At 36.3% G+C, this 22,133-nt stretch overlaps 3 protein-coding genes, 1 long non-coding RNA gene and 1 pseudogene across 5 annotated transcripts; 1 reads left to right on the top strand and 4 right to left on the bottom strand.

Annotated features, from left to right (window-relative positions):
- Positions 1 to 1,453: 1,453 nt before the first annotated feature.
- Positions 1,454 to 3,385, bottom strand: LOC142550010 (uncharacterized). The gene is made up of 2 exons (XM_075659277.1): positions 3,116 to 3,385; positions 1,454 to 3,043 (listed from the first exon to the last, which is right to left on the bottom strand). Exons 1-2 carry the CDS (start codon positions 3,288 to 3,290, stop codon positions 2,022 to 2,024), a joined length of 1,197 nt encoding a protein of 398 aa, XP_075515392.1. The 5' UTR covers positions 3,291 to 3,385; the 3' UTR covers positions 1,454 to 2,021.
- Positions 3,386 to 4,152: 767 nt separating this feature from the next.
- LOC142549835 (WPP domain-interacting tail-anchored protein 1-like) lies at positions 4,153 to 9,354 on the bottom strand. Its single transcript, XM_075659057.1, is given in 6 exon segments — positions 4,153 to 4,614; positions 5,127 to 5,324; positions 6,142 to 6,908; positions 6,911 to 7,246; positions 7,583 to 8,185; positions 8,493 to 9,354. Coding segments are annotated over 5 exon segments (2,079 nt in total). The 5' UTR covers positions 8,148 to 8,185; positions 8,493 to 9,354; the 3' UTR covers positions 4,153 to 4,401.
- A 749-nt stretch (positions 9,355 to 10,103) lies between these two features.
- Positions 10,104 to 13,472, bottom strand: LOC142549910 (uncharacterized). Of its 2 annotated transcripts, XM_075659175.1 has the most exons (6): positions 12,870 to 13,471; positions 12,154 to 12,190; positions 11,828 to 12,064; positions 11,678 to 11,725; positions 10,741 to 11,180; positions 10,110 to 10,453 (listed from the first exon to the last, which is right to left on the bottom strand). In XM_075659175.1, exons 1-6 carry the CDS (start codon positions 13,169 to 13,171, stop codon positions 10,381 to 10,383), a joined length of 1,137 nt encoding a protein of 378 aa, XP_075515290.1. In that variant the 5' UTR covers positions 13,172 to 13,471; the 3' UTR covers positions 10,110 to 10,380. The 2 variants fall into 2 exon arrangements, with proteins under 2 accessions (XP_075515328.1, XP_075515290.1); XM_075659213.1 differs by lacking the exon at positions 11,678 to 11,725 and having other exon boundaries at positions 10,104 to 10,453; positions 12,870 to 13,472.
- Positions 13,473 to 14,109: 637 nt separating this feature from the next.
- On the bottom strand, positions 14,110 to 18,150 carry LOC142549771 (O-fucosyltransferase 27-like; annotated as a pseudogene).
- Positions 18,151 to 19,757: 1,607 nt separating this feature from the next.
- LOC142549717 (uncharacterized) lies at positions 19,758 to 21,722 on the top strand. Its single transcript, XR_012821247.1, has 2 exons — positions 19,758 to 20,115; positions 20,195 to 21,722. It is a non-coding gene; the product is annotated as an uncharacterized LOC142549717 (long non-coding RNA).
- Positions 21,723 to 22,133: the final 411 nt, after the last annotated feature.

Here is a 22,133-nt window from a genome sequence, read left to right as displayed (position 1 = left end):
CAAATGAAATGTTATTATTTTTAAGTATAATTTATTTACTAGCTATTATAAACAGACAAATGAAATATTTTGGTTATTTTTAACTATAATTTATTTACTAACTATTATAAACAGTCAACGTTTATATAACAATATAATATGTAATAATTACATTATAAATTTAGCAAAAAGAATAAAAATCTCACAATGTATTAGTTCAACTTAACAAAATTCTATTATCGCCATCTTAAAGATAGATAACAAATTTAAGAAATAAATAAGATCAATTACAATAAATATATCACAAAAGATTAAGTAAAATATTTCTACAACTGAAAAAAAAAATTATATTTATAAAAATCCAATTGGTTTGAATTTTTTTGATATGATTTTCGTATCGAACCAATGGCATAGATTCCAAAATAGGTTCAAAAATATTTATTTGCATTATTTCGTTATATCTAGCCTTTAAATTATTTCAGAAAAACATAAATAGTAAAATACATGTAATAATTGAAAACCATTATTATCTTAATAAAAAAACAAGATATATATTATAATCAAATGAAAACAATTAATTTCATGATTACAAAAAATTATAAGCTATGCAAAAATATATATATATATATATTTATGCAAAAGATAATTTGATAATAAATATCATTAAAATGATGGATTTGCAGCTACTCAAGAAAAGAAACCCATGGTAAGTAAATCCCTATATTGATAGTATTTTGCCCTCTGTTCTTGATTTTTCCCCACATAATAAGTTATTTGATGAGATAAGGTAGCTAATCGATTACTCAGTTGATTAGCCTCGGTGTCAAAAGCGACGAGGGCGAGTTGAGCCGGTGACTATCATCGTTAACTCATGCATCCTAGAACTATTCCATATGTACATCACTACCAGGTAAAACACGACAGACCAATATTTAGTGTAAAGTGTTCAAATGGATGTTATCTTCTTACCTGAACAAGGTAAAGCTGTTTATAAATCAAGGCAACTTTTGAACCTTATTGCTGAGCTAGAGTATTAGTGTATGAATAGTTTTGACATGAGATAGATAAAGTGGGTACGGATTAGTTGTCTTCATGTTGAATATGGACTAGGTATCCTTGAGATTTGATTATTGGGACAGTTGACCAGAACGAAGATTTGGAGGAACGTATGAGATTGCTTCTGCCTGTTCGAGATTTTTCGGATCAAACTACCATAGAAGCACCATATTTCAAACGCAAGACTTTATGCCGCATATTAACCACAAAAGAAGAAACCAGTAACTGTCTTAAGTGTATTCCTGAGAGACATTTAGGTAGACTTCTTATGAATTGTGTTTTGTAGTTTCATACCGATTGATTACTCACACTTCAGAGTTGTTTGTCCTATTATTCTATGTACACAGATAGAGAAGGAATGGCAGGTAAGACTACCCGCAAAACTAGTAAAGTTCACGAGCTAGCATCAACATCGATGTAACTGAACAATTGGAAACTTTATTCATAACAATAGAACATGAGCTGAAGACCAGCAGTAAAAAAGTTTGCAAGTTCGATGGTTTCAACAAACGGACATAAGATGCTAAGATATGTCGAACACAAACCTAACATGTACATCAAACATAGCTCATCCAGTAAAAACCGGTCTCTAACATTATCTTCTTATCCCATTATTAATAAGGGCAGGGGCTCGACTACAAACCTGCATCTCATTTTTACACCAACTAATTCGACCTTGATATATAGTCCAAACCGGCAAACCATCAAAAGGCAGGTAAATCCAGAAGGAAACACCCGGCTATCCAACTGATCGTCTTCTCAAATGACCCAACATACAGCTTTGCGATTTTAAAAGAATTATAAGCAAATCAGCTAAAACTCATATATTCAACATGACAGCCGTATCCATAGTAAACTATGCGGCTTCACCAATTTTATATACAACACTAAATTAACACACCCCCAACTATCCAAAATCGTATCTTTAAAAGAAAACATTTTTCTTATTAATCCACAATTTCAACGCAAAAGTCCAAAATTGTACCTTACCTCGAGATCGTTAGCCTTGAAGCAGAAAGTCCACCACCTCCTCTTCTCTCAGACCTCCTCCTCTCATAATCTGCATCATCCGTGGGTAACTCATATCGACAAACAGGACATGTATTCCTATTGTGGAGCCACGGCAAAATACATTCACCGTGGTATAAATGGAAGCAAGGCATCCTCGTCAACTTCTCCCCAATAGCAAACTCATCCATACAAACAGCACAAGAAACCAGACAACTATTTTCCTCTACCACCTCCTTTGTATACACCACCGAAGGCAGGTTCTCCACCACGGATTTAGCAGCCGGGGGACTACCCTTTAAAGCATTCTCATTCTCTACCAACTGCCCGAAAAGGGTATCATATTCCAAAGCCAAAATATAATCTTCACGATCCCGCAGATTGCCATGGGGAATCCCACTCTCTTCAATACTTTCTGCAGAATTTTCCAGCTCAAAATTCCTCTCCAAATTATTCATTGCCAACAGCACTTCCCATTCTATATTTCCTTCATCCTCTTCTCGCATAGCATCACCTAGCATCGAATTTCCACCGTCTGAGGAAGAAATATCTGAAGAAACGGATATTTCCTCAATTCTATCAATAACAGAATTCAAATTCTCTACCTCGTCAAAATGGAGTCTTTCACTCACCTCCTCCCATTCAAACTCTTCCCGCTCATTTGCGCTATGATAGTTCTCATTATTTACCTCAAAGCCATCATCATAATTATCATCATCGTTGTTGACAAAACCAGAATTCACCTCGAATTCTTCAGAATCTGACTCCGAATCCATGTCCGCAACCCGAAGGCCCCCATTTGACCCAAGGCCCGGACCAAACCCGAACTCAAGGCCCGACTCGTCCACCGGTTCTGAATCAAACTCCCAGATCGGGTCCTCCCCCAAGTAGGTTTCACGCGATTCGAATAGATCTGTGACGAAATTCATCTGTTCCTCATCTTCTTCGCCTCCGAAGAAGAAGCAATTCGGGTCCTCGTATTCAGAATCCAGGTTTTCACCTGCGTTTGCCTCGAATTCGAAATTAAAGGAACTGGTGTAATCGTCCAAAAATGTGGGGTTTGAAGGATTACCTGGAGAGGACAATGAATCGAAATTAAAAAATAAAGGGCCGCGATGACGATAGAAATCTTCTTCCTCCCCGGCTTCTTCTTGCAGAGGCACATTCGTGGCGGTGGATGATAAGGAGCGCCGGGAAAGCGGCGGAGAATGGTGGTTGAGGCCGTGTAGATTAGAGACCTCCGCCATCGGAGAAATTTGACGTAGAGAAGAGACGCGGCGTGTTTGTTTATTTTCGTGTTTTTGTATTAAAAATGTTATTCCAAAATTATTTGGCTCTTCGTTTGTTTCGTTGTGTGATAAAAAAATATAAATACTAAATAGAAGAGAAACTTTTGTTTGTCTTTTTTATACGTTTTCACGTCGACTAAGATATTTTTCTAGTCTTCACTTACTCAAAAACATCAAATTTGTAGGATAAAACGTTTTATCAAAAGTTAATCGTGAACTAAAATCTTTTAATATATATAACTGTTTCAACGTCATATCTTACTGTGTCATTTTTCGATTATTCTATCAAACATGAATAATTATTGCATTCCATAAAACTAAAACACATTTTAGAAAAATAGTGTTTTCAATATCAAAAATATAAATATAAGAAAGAAAAATTACATTTTTATCACATATTTCATATATTTACATTTTTTAATACTATTATCAGTCAATTAATAGTATTAATTTATTAATTCGTGATTTTTAAGGGAGAGAAAATATGTGAGTTTTGACTTTTAAGATAACATGGAGAGAGGTGAAAATTTGTACAAATAATCTAACAAGAATTGGTAAAGAAAGAAATTTGAAAAATAAGTGGTATAGAGAGAGAGATAGGAATGTTTAAGAAAAATAAGATAATTTAGTCATTTGAGATATAACTTAATTAAAGAAGATACAAGTTAAATTCAAGGGTAAAATGATATCACTTGACACATCAAAACCATTAGTATGAGGTGTCTATCATATAATAAATAATAATAGAGAAGGATTAGGGTAAAATTTACATAAGCAACAAGATTTAAATATTTGGACAGAAGCTGCTCTACGGCAATGACATAAGAGACGTTATCATATGATCTCATGAGAGTAAACATATTCAAGGTCAGCATGATAAATTTTTGAATTGAATTGCGCTAGATGTTTTCATCATTGACAGATTATGCAAAAGATTTATTACAATTCACTAACCAAGTATCTGTTTCTTGGGATGTTTCGGACGTACAAAAATTGCCATAACATTACCTGAAATGGTACAACACAACAAACATTCCCCCCCCTCCGAATTCATCTCGTTAAGTGTGAATTAGCCTGAGTTCTTCGAATTTTGCCATTCGTAGCGCTGGAAGAGAAAAGCCGCCAACAAAGAAATCACCATTCCAACAACAGCAACGTATATGTACTTGAAATTTAGCTGACTTGCTTCTATGTTCCTCACAGGCTCGAGCTCGGAGGTGGAAATGGAATGCTCCATCTTGATCTCACTTGTTAATAATGAATCTCCAGGATCATTTCCAATCTAAATAAATAAATAAACATATAGTTTGGGTCAGAAAGATTGGATCATCTGATATCTTAGTTGTTGCAGAGGGAACAAGTTCAGGCAAAAAAGAACCATCCTACTTAAGATAGGAAACTCGAAAGTTAAAATCTTAGTTGTGCTTTGACTTTTGGTACAACACCACAACACAAGCAACGAGCAACAACCACAGTTCTAAAATGCAAAAGTGGAACTATGAAATACAAGAATATGCCACATATGATAGATTTGAGACATGCATATATCGAAATGGATAAGGATACGGGAAGTAAGATCAAATGAATAAAATGACAGATCTAAACTGCGAAGGGCATAAAATAACTGGAGAAGCTAGTGCACGCAAACTTAGGGTTGCACTTGCATCTGTTCACACCAGAAAAATGAGAGTCCAACAAGGCTGGTTATCCCAAACTCGTAAAAGATAAAATTTGGGGTATTAGCAATAAACAGAATAATGACGCCTGGCCTACAAAAGTAACAGAAGCACTAACCTGATAATCTGTAACCGAAGACCCTGTTATTTTCTCATTACTTTCATTTCCAGAGGTCCCACGATTAAGACTAAAATTGGAGACCTTCAATAATTTTGTGTTGGCAGCAGGATTTTCAACCATATTGAATGAATTGCCCTTATTCGTTTGCTTCAAATGCTTATGTACAACCTTTTTCTCTTTTGCCAAAGTTGAAATCTGTAACAATATAACATAATGATAAATGAGTATGGAGGTTTATAAGACTGAAAGCAGAACATTCAGAAATAATGAGGAAACTACTCTGTCATTCAATAAGAATGCTCTAAAATTTGCACAGCATCAACTGATTAAATATTTTTCATATAGCTCCTGATTGATGAGGCTTTTCTTGTCCCAATAATTTAGAAACAAAGTGGGATGAAGGAAGAAATCAGTATTTGGAAATGTTGGATACTTAATTTGCTTCTGAACCTTGAAAAGTAAAATAACCAGTAATCTCCTTGGCTTGTCCGCAATAAGAAAGGCTAGAAGTAGATAAACATCTTTTCATTGCATGGAGTAATCTCCTTGGGCTTGTCCGCAATAAGAAAGGCTAGAAGTAAATAAACATCTTTTCATTGCATGGAGGAGCAAAAACGTAGCTATGTTTTTTTCTTGCCTCCATAACTTTTAAAGTTGCAGTCTGAAACTAAGTTGTAGATGCATGATATTCAATTGGAACTGTATCAAGTAGACATGATATGGGATACACTTCCAATGCACTGCAGTCTATGGAGGCAAACCTTACAAAAGAAACTGAAAATTACACCCCAGGCTGATGGCTTAAGACTTTCATTTAAGATCAAATAACTAGAAGGCATAGGTTCGGTGAAAATATCTGGACCACAGGATAACATCTCATTTTATCCAACAAACCAAAAGCTTGCTGGAGAGTGAGAACGGAGAAACGGTACAAGCAAATGATACAAACCAGAATTTTCTTACTAGTAACTCAGTCAACAACCACCATGATAGAAACAATCAGAATGCTGACCTGCTTGTCAAGACGTTCTCTTTCAAGAGCCAACTGCAAAACTAAATCAGCAATGACTTTAGTATACATCCTAACATCTTTTACAGTCTCCTTCTTTGCGTCATCAGCCTGATGCAAAGATGTTTCCAAGTGTTCCACTCTACCTCTTAGAAAATTAACTTCTCCAACAAGTTCAGCATTGGACTCTGACAAGGTGATGCACTTATCTTCAACGCTCTCAGTCTGACTTTCGGCCTTTGAAACCTTTGATTTAAGATCTTTTATCAAATCTTCCATATCCTCGATAGTGCAATTTAGCATATTTTGCTTCTCTTCACTAGCTTCAGCAGATGCCTCTGAATGCAGTCGCTTAATTTCGGAATCTTTTAACTGCCTCTCTAGTTGCTCCACCCTCTCAGTTGCATCAGCAATGTCACTTTTCAAGCGACTCAGGTCATTATTAAGCTCCATATTAGACTCTCTAAGCAATTTACACTCAGATTCGGAACTCTCAATCCGCTTTTCAGCTTCAGTGACTTTTTCCATCGTCTCATCACTTATATTTTCTCTGTCATAAATGTTTGAGGAAGAATCTTTATTTTGCTCTAAAGTATCCTCAAAAGAGTGCAGTTGAGCCTCATATTCCCTCAGTTTCTGCTCTAGTAAATAAACCTTTTCCAAAAGTTCACCCCTGGAACGCTCAGAGTGCACTAAAGCAAGGTCTTTTTCTTGCAGTTGTTCATTTAAACCTTTACGCTGAAATATCAATTCTCCTTCTCTCTGAAATATCCATCTAAATTAAACTGTGCCATCTGAATTGTCCCAACTAGTTCATTCAAAATCCCCAACAAAATTTCTGAATTATTTTCTGCCTCAAACAGTCTTTCCCAAATAATTTCAGCTTCTTCTTCCATACCGATGACTTCTTGTTGTAGCCTAAATTTTAAATCTTCCTCAATTTGTCTAGCCTCAGTCAGCTTCTTCTCCAAATCCATTTCGCGAGCCAAAGACTTCTCCAGCATTCTCAAAATATGCCTCTGCTGCTCTGAAGTCGGCATTCTAATTTTTGTATTCAAATTAGAGAGGTCGCCATTTTCCAGACCTGAAAACTCCTTGTCATATTTTGCTGCCAATAGTACTAGAGACTGTTAGATTATTATAAATGAAAATCACTCCTCAAGAAAACACAATTACAGAAGACACTTAATCAGGAATCATGTACTCACTCCTCAAGAAAACACAATTACAGAAGACACTTAATCAGGAATCATGTACACGGGGATGCAACCAGGAACCTGAACAACAGAGATCCAAACTTTTCCCTCTATTTAAAATCCAGGCTGAAATCCCAGTAAATATTGCAACATAAACTAATTATCGAGCAGCAAAATTGAATCCCATGTTCGAAAGTTATGAAAGGAGGGGGAAAATAGAAAGAAAATGGAGAAAGTGATGAACATACATTTTTCATCTTCAGAGGTAGTTAACAAGATCCTCTGGAAGTTGGCAGATTGCAATTTCATGTCTGATACCTGTTCAAATGACCGCTTCAGAGATTCCTCACAATCTCGCATCTTTTCTTCCATTTCCCTAAAACCATCACCAAGCTGCTTGAATGATGATATGACCTTTCCGGAAGCAACAACATCAGTTTGAAGATCCAATAGAAAATTATCCAGTTCTCTGATTTCAGAGTCCAAAAACCCATATAAAAGGTCAAATTGAAATGCTTTCTCAACTGAGCCTTCCAGTGTACGCTCCCCCTCCAAAGCAAAAGCTTCAAAATCATTTTCCCTTGAAGCCACATGCATCACAAGTATATCCAAATTAACCAGCTTTTCAGAGCAACATGCTAAATCTAATTCAACCCTTGTTAAAGATTTTGCTATGCTATCTAGCTCTTCAATGATGTCTCCACGAGATGAAACAACTTCAAGTGAATCCACATTATTTGATTCAGCTTCCATTTCACCAGAACCTACATGATCGACAGCAGCAGATCCATCTTGAATGGTGTCGGAACCCATTTCAAGTCTTCTAGTCGGGTTGCATTAAAGTTTAGATCCTGAAAAATAGAGCTTATATATCTTTTTAAACAAAGGAGAAATATATCAACATATCAATCATAATGAGGAGTCAGGTAGAGTTGATAAGACCCTTCAAGAAAACTATTCGAAGTTCAGCGAAGTTTCCACTCGCACTGTCTTAAATATATTGGGTTCCGTTTAAAATCAAATACTAATATAAACTACTCGGGTTTCATTTTGCACGAAGAGGCTTCCCTGTACTTTGCTTTTGTGTTGGATAGTTTCATTGGTGACTGGTGAATATACAGACTAAAAGCTTTAGGAAATAATTCGAGTAAGAATTACCCTGTGTTGCTCATGGTCAAAGTTACACGAATGCTGGCCGATCCAGCTTCTACACAGTAAAAGATGGAATTGTGTAAGAAGCAAGATAAGTAGGTGAAATAAAGAAAATCAAAAATCTAAACTATGTACGAAGAAGAAGTGAACGGAGAGATAATGTGATCATCATCACTTAGCTATACAATCAGATTTTTTTTTTACATATTTTCAGAACCAACATCGACCCCCTAAATCTTGACGCAAAATCCTGGCAACTGTCAAATGAAACTAGTAGCCTGAGCAGAGCACGGTGTCAACATGTAAAAATCCCTCTAGAAAAGTTCAAAATCTTTTCATAATTTCTCTAACAAAGAAAGTTCAATCCCAAAAAATACAGCCAGTCGCCCCTGAGTCCATCAACCTCACCACCAGACACCAGATTGGGTCTGCCCTAACTTTTCACCAATCAAAAAACCTTCAACAGGGAGTCCCGAATCCATCTCAAGTTCTTGCAAACACACACTTGAGTCCACAACACGACAAAAGTAGCATTCACATCTCCCCCACAAAACTCAAATCTATCCTCAGTCTCCTTTACTAATTTCATGGTTCCGTCCGCCATCAAGATCATTCTGATCCATAATTCTTAACCCCTTCATTAACTTACGTATTTTCCATTTGATAAATGATAACCGACGACGCCAAGAAACGATCAGCAATCGAATTCCACTTGCCTATGCACAGTCACGACAAAACCAGCGAAATTCAAACCTCAAAATGGGGGAAAAATCACTTCACATGTTGGAGAACAGAAACGAGATCATTTGTGGATGTGATCTAAAATGTAATGCAAGAATATAGATCGCAAAAAAAAAAAAAAATCGCATTTAAGAAGAAACATACCGTTTGGAATGTCGCAGGTTCCAGACTATACGTGGAACTAAGTTCTTTAAATCACCATTTATAATTTCACATGAAAATTGGAAGTTTGATCTCATATTCTTTGTTTTTTGTGATTTAAGCCTTCTATATTTATAAATTTGAATCTTCATATTTTTTATTTATTTTTAATAAATTTAGCATTGTTCATGTCGATATCAATAATATCATGTCTATGTTACATCAATTTCATGTCAAAAAACTTAAATTTGTAAAAATAAAATAAAAGAGAGACTAAAATTTGAAATAAAAAAAAATCACAAATAATTAAAAATACTGAACCAAAATTATAATTTCACATAAATTTACCGACTTGGTCATCACGTGATGTCAAGGGATCCATTTTCCTGTGGCACGTGGAGCCAAACTGCGGACTTCTGCCCCCACCTTCGATGTCGGGTTGGGCTTAGGATTGACATCATTTGGGCCATCAGATATAGATCCACTAAATTTAATAACATCATCGGCTATTTAAAACAATTTTATTGATTTATTAATACTAATGCAATGTGTCATGTGGGCCTCGGCACTGTTTGGATGATGAAATATTAAAATATGCATTACATAGAAATAATAAATTGAAATACATAGATGAGTTACTTAATGTAAGCTCGAGCAATGAATAATAACGGGCATCAATTAATATCTTATTATTCACACGGAAAAAAAAACGGTTCAAACCAAACGATTTGTGTTCAAATTCAAATGCCATCTTGCCAAACTCGAACCCGACATAGTTTATACTTCGAGAGTCCCAATAAAACAATAAATAGAAATTAAAAACCAGAATAATAAATTCAACTCTACATTTCTAAAAACAACAATTTAAAATCTAAAACCTGAAACAATTTCAATTGAGCTTCTATATGGAAACAACATTATAAAAAAAATAAACAAAAAAAAAAGGGAGAGAAAAACTATAGACAACAAGTAGATTTATTTAACAAGTGACCAGAGTTGAACTTACAACCCCTCAAATCTTCGTTCCCACAGGCTTGAAACAGTCGATATTACACAAAACAGCCGATTTCATCATATCTCCAAAGCTGCCACAATTCAATTCCAACGGTCAATTGAAAAACAAAATTGGTAATCACAAAACATGCATTTGTACACAGGGGAGGAGGATCCAACAGGGGATGAATGGGCACTCGCCCAGCCTGGTTTAATTTTTATTTTTTACGAGGGCGTTTTATAGAAATATAAATCTTCTCTTAATAAAAGAAATAAACCTTTTAGGCTTCTCTCGCCCCGTCACTGATTTTTTGGGTCCGCCATTGTTTGTACGAGCATATAACTGAAGAAAATTTGACAGATACATATTGAGACTAACCGATCTATGCTGTTCCGTGCTCTCTCTGGCTGTTCTGCGTTATTATTCGGTTTCTCAGGATAATCTGCAGTTTTTCGTGATCTTTCTCTCTTGTCAGTGCTTGCTCTAGACTTATCTCTTCGATCTATGCTCACTCGAGGATTCTCTCTGTCATCTGTGCTTGATTTCGACTTCTCTCTCTGATCTAAGCTTGGTCTGGGTCTGCAATCTGTGCTGTTTCGAGCAACGTCCATTCGATCCACAGATGAAAAGGATCCGTTCCTCGTATGTCCAGATTTCTCGATAGCTGAGATGAACTTCTTCAAATGCTTGATATATTCTGGGTAGAGCTCAAGGTCACAATGGTTGCCACCTTTAACCCATAATGGCTCGTACTTGTCTTTACAAAGCTCCCATAGCTGTTTACCATGGGAGCAATCTACTACATCATCTGCCGTACCCTGCAACATTTAAAAACATCATGGACTCTTAGAAAACAATTCAATAGCAGATAGTATAATACTAAAGCTTCAACAAAACTTCCAGCTATCATGAATATTGAGTCCGAATATTGAGTATGACAATGCAGCTTTCCAAACATGGTAAATTAACTCAGTTTAAAAAATAGAATTCAGAAAAAAAAAGTAGCAATAGTATCACAGTGGGAGAACAAATTCGACAGCCAAAAAAGTTTACGGTCTGAAATAGATGCAACATCCAAAGGCATACAATACAGGTTGAATCATCAAACCATCCAAGTGTTCTCAATTGCACTATTTTTCAAAAACTATACAGTATCAATGGAATTTTTCTATCTGTAGAATGTGTGTATATCTATTCAATCACTATTAACTACTTTTAACAACTGAATGTACAGAATAAATCCCTCTACCAGCTTGCCAGTATTAACGATCAGTAGAAGCACTTTTACAACCCTCTGAAGCATATAAAAACTTACATGAATAAGCAGTACAGGACATTGGACTAATGGGATTTTGTCGATATTCTGTGCCACAAGATAGAACAACATTAGTACATGGAGAATTCATACATACAGTACAATGAATAAAAGAAACCTGATACATTACTTGTATGAAATTAGATCGACCTTATAAATGTCAAACCAATATGTTCGCTTCACAGGATACATAACTCGCAATCCTGAGAGCATAGCGCTGTGAAGCACGACCGCTCTTAATCTAGACAAACGAGACGCCAAATCTAAAGTTGGTCCACTGCCAACAGACTGTCCGTACAATATTATATCCTCTTCCTTCACACCATAAATTTCTTGAAGGCATTCATATGCAGCTTCTATGTCCGCATAAGTGTTTTGCTCACTTGGCTTTGAAAATAAAGAACACACAAAAAGAAGTTAATAATTTCCATTAAAAATTTGCCATGGCTATTGAATTCGTTCCCCGTCACTCATACCTTCCCGGTGGACTGCCCATAGCCTGAATAATCATATCTGCCAAAAAGAAATTAATATTTAGAAGTTGGCACAGTGAATTCAAACTTTCGCATGCAAAGTTATGCTGGTTGGTTATTATTTTGTGGTCTACATGGGGTTTACAAAATTTGATGACAAGATTGAGAACTCTAAGACAGAATAGAGCTGAATACTTATCTTGTATGTGTTAAATTCTGGTTGAGGTAAACAGAAAACGGAAGACCTTCCAATAAAAGGAGGCAAAAAATTACTTCTTCTAAGACAACTAGAGTAAACCCATAGCTCTTTCTTGACTACTGAGAGGGGATGCCTCTAAACTAAAAAAAAATTGAAATTTCAAGCCTAACTTATTTTTAAAAATCGATGTTTCGCTCCTCCAAATACATGGCATCTGTATCCACTGGGCTTGTTTCAACCCCCTCCCTCAATTACAATCGTTTAACGAAGTAAATATTTTCAAAACATGTTCGAGTAAAAAACTGAAGCAGAAGTAACATTCAACTTAGGCCATCGCATCATTCAGAATCTACAAATTCACCCGCCTTCCTAAATATTCATATTCCACCACATGAAACCATGCATTAACAAAAAATGAATATATATATTTTACCATCCAACTATGCCAATCTCGTATATAAAAATGCAGAAACAAAACTTATACATTTATCGAAACAAAGACTGCGAATTTTGAAAATACCCCATCAAATTCACCCGGAGGTGAATGCTGAGCTCACTAAAGAGGTCATACATCTGCCCTAGATCAGCGGCGTTGCCGTGGGAGTACAACAACGTGAGCTTCGCCGTCGGGTTCTTCACGTAAACCACCACAATCTCCGTCCCCCTTTTCGATTTAACTTTCAGAACGTCAACATTTTCCTTCTCCGCCACCTCCGTCATCCGAAGCTTTCCCGTCGCCTCCGCCACCGTCACCGCATACGAAGGTGGATTCGGCGGAAAAAACGCAAACTTCGCCGCCATCGACGACGTCACCGCCCCCATTTACGCAAATATGCACCAATAAATTAAGCAAAAGCAACAATTAAAAACCTGAAAAATAATCGTTCTCCCTCAGATTAGAAAGCTACGGATGCGTACAGGTGATTGGATTGAAGATTCATTTCCAACAATCTAGAATTGCCCGTTGTGAATTTGGGAAAATTTTCGAATATATATTAATCTTAAATATAATCTTTAAAATCTGCTTCTGAAAAAACCAAAAAAAAAAGATAGGGGGAAGAACTGAGGAGAGATCCCCGGAGATGGTAGCACGTGTGGGGTAACATGCTGCTGGAGGGCTGTATTTAATTGCTGCAATTCAAAATTCAATTTATAGCATTCTTTTTTTTTTTTTTAAAAGATGCATTTTAAAATAAGATCTTAATAATATATACGAGTAATCTAATTTTTTTTTTTTTAAATTATGTATCTAAACCTGTAGATATTTTTCCCTTAATGACAAAAATTTATGTGAGACGATTTCATATGTCGTATTTTATGAGACAGATCTCTTATTTAGGTCATCCAGGAAAAAATATTACTTTTTAGAGTAGGTCTCTTATGAGACGGTCTCACGAATCTTTATATGTGAGAACAGAGACGAATCAAACATACCAATATTCACAATAAAAAATAATTAACTTGGACATAAAAAATAATATTTTTTCATGAATTACCCAAATAAAAAATCTGTTTCACAAAATAAGACACGTATGACCGTCTCACACAAGTTTTTGCCTACTTTTTATGCTAAGATAATTATTTTTTATTGTGAATATCGGTATGATTGACCATCTTACAGATAAATATTCGTTAGGCATCTCACAAGAGACATACTCCGACCTAAAATAAATATCTTGAACTGTCCTGTCCAGTATACATATAAGTTTACGCCTTGACATCAAATTCTCAAGTGTAAGATTTGACCTCGAGTTTGACACTAAATCTAACAAAATTTTCTCCAACTAAAAATAATATATACATACGAACCACGTTTGACAAAACAAATAGAAAACAGGAACATCTCAAATCAAGTCACGCCAATTTCTTTTGTTTTTCTCAATAATTTTGTTCCACCACCTTAACTAATTCAGGCAGTTTTTCCATTGTTCTGATTCCTAAGTAGAACAATACCCTAAACTAGAGTCATTCCGTTGTCTTAAGAGCCTAACACACACAACCTAGATTACATCAAAATTGATGGCGTGGATCGTTAAAATATCCCATCTAGAGGATTCATCGAACCATACCCGAGCACGCTTGACCGATCAATCTGAATTGGCACCAACCCGGTTCAAATACAAGTTGTTGGTTGTCTATAATCATACATCACGCGTTCAACCAAGAACAAATCCATGCCTCCCAGAATCACCACAAAGCATCATGTTTAAACAAAAGGACAATCTTGTCACCTTTCTCCTCCTTCTAGCTCCTCTTGATCCTCGATCTGTGCATCTTCTTTGCTGCTTACTTCTACTCCTCCCTCAGGACTCTCACCACCGCCACTCAGCCGGAAAAGAAGCCCAGTGGCGGTCGAGTCTGAATCTTCTTTTTCGAGATATTCATCATCTTCCTTGTCCATTGATCGAGAAGGAGCATCTCCATCCATCCAGGATGGACAATGGTGCATAGCTCCAAGAGCATCGTGTAGCTGCTAACGAGCTGAAGGGCTTGAAGCATGGGACGACCCTTCAGCTGGGTTGTTTTGCAAGCACGAGCACTCGAGAACAGGGAAGGACAAAAACGACGAGGTTTTCGATCTAGCGGATTCCTGAATCAGCCCATCGATTAAATTTCTTCTCATATGTACTTCGTACCGATGTTATCCAGGTGTGGTTGGCTTGGAAAAAGTGGTCCCAGGATCTCATCTAAAAGCTTCGCGATTTCTTTCCTACACCGCGACAAGAAAAACATAATAAGACGGCGTCTAGCATCCGGGGCAAATCCAATAAATCAGCAGAGCGGGGGTAACCGAGACAACTCGAAAAGGATTTTGGGGTTTGAAACTTCCAATTTGGAAAAAGAAAGAAGAAGAAGAAACGCACACACATAATTTCGAAACTTTTATCTGATGGGGCGTGGTGCTATGGTGTCACGAAAATCACCTGTCTAAGCGAAAAGTTTTGGAGGCAGCAAACTGATAGAGCCTGTGCCCCATAACCAAGCTAGCAAAATTTGGGTTTCCTTTACCATCACGATAAAATCCTGCAATAAATACATCTGCTTCTAGACAGATCGTGTAGTCTATCGCCTCCCATAGCAATTTATGTGCATTGATCCTCAACTCGATAACCGTACTCTCCGGCTCATTATCGCTCTCAGACACCCAACCCCACCAACCTTCAATGTTGTAAGGATATTTCGGTCGAGCTGGTGGTGGAGGGATCGGACGTGGTCGGGGCCCAGAATTTTTCCAGTCATCGGGCTTCTGTTCGACTTTCACTGGAGGTGATTTAGTCTTAGGAGCTTTGTCCACCGGATTAGCTTCCCCGCCATACATTTTATTTAGCTCCCACGGCACGCTCAAGGAAGTCCGGTCAACAACATTTTCAAACATCGCATGAAAGGGAATCAGTTTCTTCTGCCCACCAAAGACCTCGCCACCAGAAACATAGATTATTGTATCCCATGGGTAGCCATACGCTCGAAGAAGTATACCAACCTGTAGAAAAATATTTTTAATAATCATAACCAGTCTCAAAAGATGAAAATAACAGATTATATTAATGAAATATACCTCCTCAGGCATAAGTGGACATAGACCATTACGAAACTGCGCAGCTGAATCTACAGAGAGGTTCCCATCTGACAATTCCCCGCTTTAGCATCCAGGCTCGCTTATGTTGGATAAGTTCAGTATGCACATCCTAAATAGGAACAGTAGGCAAAACAAAGACAAATGTTTTGAAAACCTTAGCGAACTGACAAAAAAATAATACAGAAGCTAACACTGGCAGGCAAAAGGTTTAACTATAAAGGTACCTGAAAGAGCTCAGCACAGCCATGATATGCTAGAGCATCCCTAGTCATCTCTGGATCATAGGCTATAAATGGACGCCCAGAAGCTCGCAACCTGTACAGAATCTTTGTGGCAAGTTCCTGGACCTCCTCTCTGAACCTTAAAGCATGATACGCAACCCTACACCTCAGCCTTTGATATTCTTCTAGGTGTGAAGGAAGTACTGCCTAAGCCATACAAGATCATATCACAAAGAAATATTGGTCTAAGCATGATACGCCTAAGCAAGCCGCCGCCGCCGTAATTAAAAAGGATAGCTGTGTGCAACAAAAGATTACATGTTCTAGTGTATACCTGCAAGCACCCACCATCCGGTACAACGAGCTCGACAACTGAGTGCATATTCAACACTGGAAGAACATGGTGGAGATAGAAATATGGAGATGCTGACTTGGAGACTTTGAAAGATGGGATCTTCTTCTTTCTTCTCGCGCCTTTAAGATCCTTTGGTAGTGTTTTGACGACCTTGACATCCTCTGCTAAAGCCACCATAAACTGATCCTCGTTATAGAGGTAAGCGAAACTCTTAAACTGTGTGCTGCATAACATTAATGAGCATCGAGTTAACCAATCTTTTGTGCGGCAGAAACATGTATTAAAGTTGAAAAGAAACCAACCTGATTCCTTTGCTACTTGTGGTGGATTGTATCTCAGGAATAACTAGAGTGGCATTCAGAAGCCGGGCAACAACAACAACATCACAAATCTGCAGAAAAGTAAGATATTGCAAAGAATTCTTCTTTATAAAAAGAATGACAAAAAAACGGTGCCAGAAGGATGAGGCCGTGTTCAATAGTAACACTCACGGAGTTTTTTATTTCATGAAAACCACCTTGTATCCTCACAAATAAAACTCCGTTGCTAGTTACAGGAGCTGCAACATATCGGATCTCATTAAGTAATAAACAGGATAATTGGGACGAAAATATAAAGATTTCTTTATTTCTTTTTAATATTTTCATAAACCAACAAGACGGAATTGCCATCAATCCACCTCAACTCATCAAGTAAGTTCCGAACATCAAATGCTAAATCAACTGTAAAAGAAATAAATCTTACCTACATAGTGTCCTCTTGGATTAGCATAAGGATGTATCGAATCAAGAGGCCTGACTGGACCCCAAAGTCTTCTATAAAATGCAGTCTGCAAAATGGCGAAACTTCCATAAAACCACGAAACAAAATAAAAAGAATCTTTAATTATACCTATGAAGGTACGGAAATCCACAAAACAAAAAATAGAAAGTGTAAATTAACATTGGGGGATCTAAAACTAAAATTATGAGTAACTCAAAAGGATACTAATTAGCAATTATACCAGAAGATTGGCCCCACTAAACACCATGTTAGAAAAATATTATTCATAAAACCCACCCCATTTCCCTAAAAAGTTCCTCGAATTTTCGCAATTCAATAAACCAAAATCTTCTCTCTACAAGAAAAGCACAATTCAGTGACACAGTATCGGCAAACTCAAATCCTAGAATTGAACAGCGCAAAACAAATCACACCAGAAAACACAGGAAATTACACGGAAAGTTTGGATCTTTATCATATTACATCGCTGGAAAAATCTGCATTCTCGAAGATGGGCCTCCAAGAAAAGATGGTGATTGAAGACTGGTACTCAGAAGCAGCAACCCCGTAAGTGTATCTCGCGAGAAGAAAATGCGCGAAGAGTGAAACAGCAGAAAGAGCTAGGCCTATAAGCCCCACCCACTTCAGCCTGGACTTGAAAAACACTCCCTTCTCGCCGCCGCTAGCGCCGCCGCCTTTGGCGGACGAAACCCACCTCATTTCACGCATGCGCACACCAACTGAGAGTGAGAGAGGATGGAGACGCGGTGAGAGTGGAAGTCAAAAGAAAAGAAAGGAACGGGTGATGACGCGTGCGAGTAAGATCATTGCACGGATAGCGGATAAACTTCAGAGTTCAGACACAGACTTATTTGTTGTACATGGGGTGTCTATGTAACAAATGTGTGTGTCTGTATATGCATACATAAAGTGAAAAAATACTAAATATATCATATTTCTTATAAGTAGGTTTCTTGTATCGTGTCATAAATCTTTATCTGTTAAACAAAAAATCAACAATCAATAAATTTAAAATCAATCATATATAACCCATAAATCCAAGCACACCATAACATAATTTATCTACATTTTTTCGATTTCTATTTGCTGCGATTTGCCGCATTAAATTTCCACAAGTATCCAAGGTAAAAGGACACGTACACATATCTATACTATTATATTAAGTACGAGGCCCTAATAATAACCGCTCTGTGAGGACACCAACATTCTTTCCTGTTTTACCTTTTTTAATTTTTTTATATTTACTATTTATTATTTTATTATAGTTGAGCCCCTAATAATAACCGTTCTATGAGAACACCAACTTTCTTTCCTATTTTACCTTTTCTCATTTTTTATATTATATTTTTTCTTAACAAATAATATTATATTCACCGTCATAAGGAAACTGCTCACGTGAAAAATAATATTATTTCTTCTCCAAACTAGCCACCGTGAAAAATAAACTCTCTTCTTTATATTGTGACGTCATTATGTTGTAATATCATGAATATTTAATATATTAGCCACATGTATTCAGGACACACGCAACGTGTGTACCACAGTTACTAGTATCTATGAAAAACCCCTTTAATTTATTGAACACGTGAGGGGGAGGGGGGTATGGGATGGCAGCTCCAATTTAAGTTTTTAACTACTCCAGACGAAATAATAGCAGCCTAGAGGTGGCATTTTCCAACTATTTAAGAGACTAAGGTAAAGGTCCAGAATGCAAATGTACGTATAAATAAATTAAAAGAAGTGAAATAAGTGGACCATCTTATTTTTTTTAATTTTCTTACTAGATAGTCTCACTAAGTCGACAATGTTTATATTTATAATAACAAGTAATATTCTGACATAAAAAAATATTTTTTTCCATGGATAACCTAATTAATAGGAGATATCTCTTGTAAAATTGACTTGTTGGATCATTTAAGATTTTTTTTTAAAAAAATTCAAGTCGTTAGTTAGATTTGGTATAATAGGATAATAGAGCTTATATATATATATAATAATTATTTTTATCCGATTTGAGAAAAATAAATTAAAACATATAAACATAACTGTGAATCGAAATACATATGTCATATATATATATATATATATTTGAAATAGAATGATTGTCGATTAATTTGGTTTAATCCATAAGATCAAAACTAAAATGAGAAGTTTTGAAATATTGACTGCGTATGTCATATACATATAATGAGAAATAATTGAAATTAGTAATTCAAGATATACTATGTTTGTATATATTAAATTTTTTGTTACATAAAATATGATTTTACATAATAAATTTTTTTTTAAAAAAAAAGCAGACATAAAACTTTGACTAATTTGTTTGATTTTAGAACATTTGGTTTTCAAGAATTTTATGTTTTTTTTTATATTTTATAGAAGCGATAAATGTAATTTTCCCTGAAGTTTTATGTAATTTTTTTTTATTTTATCTAAATGGACACAATTTATAATGTTTGAAACTTTCGCCGCGTAAGAAATTTGACTCTCGAACAAAACCCACAAAGGCGGTGTGCCCAAGTCCACTCTCTAAACCCAACCAATCGGCAAATCTGGCTTCTTCTGCCAATTTCCCAGTGATCACCATTTAAATCTCGCCCCCAAAACCCTGTTTGCCTCTTCAATCAATGTTGTTTCGCTCCCCGTTTTTTCCCCCGCTGTACCAGTCAAACCACTCCACGAGTTATATAATGATTTGTTGTTTATCAGCTGAACAAGTCAATTGTAGCTGAAAAACAATTGATGGGATTTCCTCTGACATGGGTAATTTCTTCTCTTTAATCGTGTTCCGAGTTTTTCTTCCTCGAGTTGAAATGCAGCCAATATTTGGGTATGTAAAGCGATTCGTTCTCGCTTCGTTTTGGTGATCCATGTTGTTGTAAAAAACTAATCAAGAACTCCAGTTGCAGCTTCAAGATTCTTTGGCCTTTTTCCTAGTATCAGTGCATAAAGTGTGGGCTTGTATGAGAGATATTGACGGGTGATCGTAAGTGAAAATCGAGAGAAATTAAAAGAAATGAACACACAAGATTTTATGTGGTACGGTCGTTGAGACCTACTCCACTGCAGCCAACAGCAAAGGAATTTGCCACTACGAAGAATGAATGAAAAGTGTAGAATTACAAATGGCTTTCACGTATATATATACTTACTCCTAACCAACAATTTCTAACTGCTAACTGAATCAACCATCATATAAATATATCCATGCCAAGTGAAAGTTAACCAACCCAACTCTTTTGTGGTTGCCCTCATTCCCTTTGAATTTAATGTCTTAATGAGTGTAGGTGCAAAGCCAAAAGTAACACCTGTTTTGGTGCTGTTTATATTCTACCTGTACTGTTGTTGTTTGTGAAGTTTTTGGGAAACCCACTCATCTGATGCCTTCAAAATTCGTTTTTTCTGATGTTTACCTTTTGTATGTAAAACGTATATGAGTTAGATCACGTTTCCATTGTGTTTCTTTTTATTGTAGTATCATGTGGATCATAAAAAAAGTGAGATGCCACGATAAGAAGTCATTGAATTTATTTCTTAGGGTTCTGTGGTGCAAAATAAATATTTGTTTCATTTTGAATTGATACAATCTTTTAGTTTTGAGTGTTAGAACAAATTAGCGATAACTTCTGATGGAGTGATTTGGGAACCCATGTATATGTTGCTTTAATTCGTGCTTATTGTTATTGGCTATGTATTTATGTTATATTTTCATGGTTCATATAATTTGCATACATTCATAATTTAGAGGCGGATACAGAGTTCTACGATTCACAAGTTCTGACTGCAAGCAGCCGATTATATAGATGTATGAATTAAATCAAAGTATTATGTTCCAATTTCTCAATTTTTTGTTCTCTTAAAAAGAAAAAAACAAAGCAAGAATGGGACAAGGCGGAGCAGAATACAGGAAGATGAAATATTTTATGTTGTCACCACCACTTGAACCTCTCCCCTTTTAAACCCAAGTAAAAGCAAAAAAATATGTTATGTTGGTTTCTTCTTTACATGTGAAATGATGATTCATGAATTAATGATGGGTCAATGTTGTTGAACTATTTGCACTTGGTCCATCTGTAGATTTAACTATTGCAAATTTGCTTGTGTATGCAATAAAAAACCATTTCTTCGTTTGCGAATTATTGTCGTTGAATTTTCCGGTGACATTTTGTAGGGTGATCACCTTATTGTGCCGTAACCTATAAAATCATGTTCTGGAGAAAAAATTCTGTTGTTGCAATAGGACGACTACGTATAGTGTCTTCTACTGGCAAAATGGAGTTCTTATTCTCTTTAAACTGTTTGGTCTTTAATTGACTTGTGCAATTTTTTAATGTACAACTACAGTGACCATGGTACTTTTCCTGCAAAATGCTCCTGATTTGTAATACGGTTGAAGAACCATAAAATGGATTTGGTTATAATTGGCATCTCTGTTGGCTTGACTCTGGGCATACTCATAGCATCACTTGTATTCTTTGGCATTTGTTGGTATAAGAAACGTGCTCATTTTCGGCGCTACTCAAATGAACGATCTGTTGCTATCCTTCCTATACGAACTAATGGCTTAGGTACAAGCATTGATTCAAGCGCCTCTATCTCAAATTCTGTAGCTATCCCAGGGTCAGAGTTCCTTGACCAAAAACCTCAACATTCCTGGTGGAGTAAGCATACCAAAGATCGGTTTGCTTCAGCATCTGGTATTCCAAGATACCATTACAAGTATGTTGTCCAGTTGAATTACTTTTCACACTCATTCATGTTTCGCTTAAATATAAACGTTTTTTGAGATTCTTTTTCTTGACTGCGTATAATAGCATATTACCATTGCTAAAAGTTGGTGAATTCTGG

The sequence above is a fragment of the Primulina tabacum genome, chromosome 1 (genome assembly GCF_025594145.1).
Source record: "Primulina tabacum isolate GXHZ01 chromosome 1, ASM2559414v2, whole genome shotgun sequence".
Classification (NCBI taxonomy): Eukaryota; Viridiplantae; Streptophyta; class Magnoliopsida; order Lamiales; family Gesneriaceae; genus Primulina; species Primulina tabacum.
Note: the sequence above shows the minus strand (reverse complement) of the source record. Positions and strands in the feature narration are given on the sequence as shown.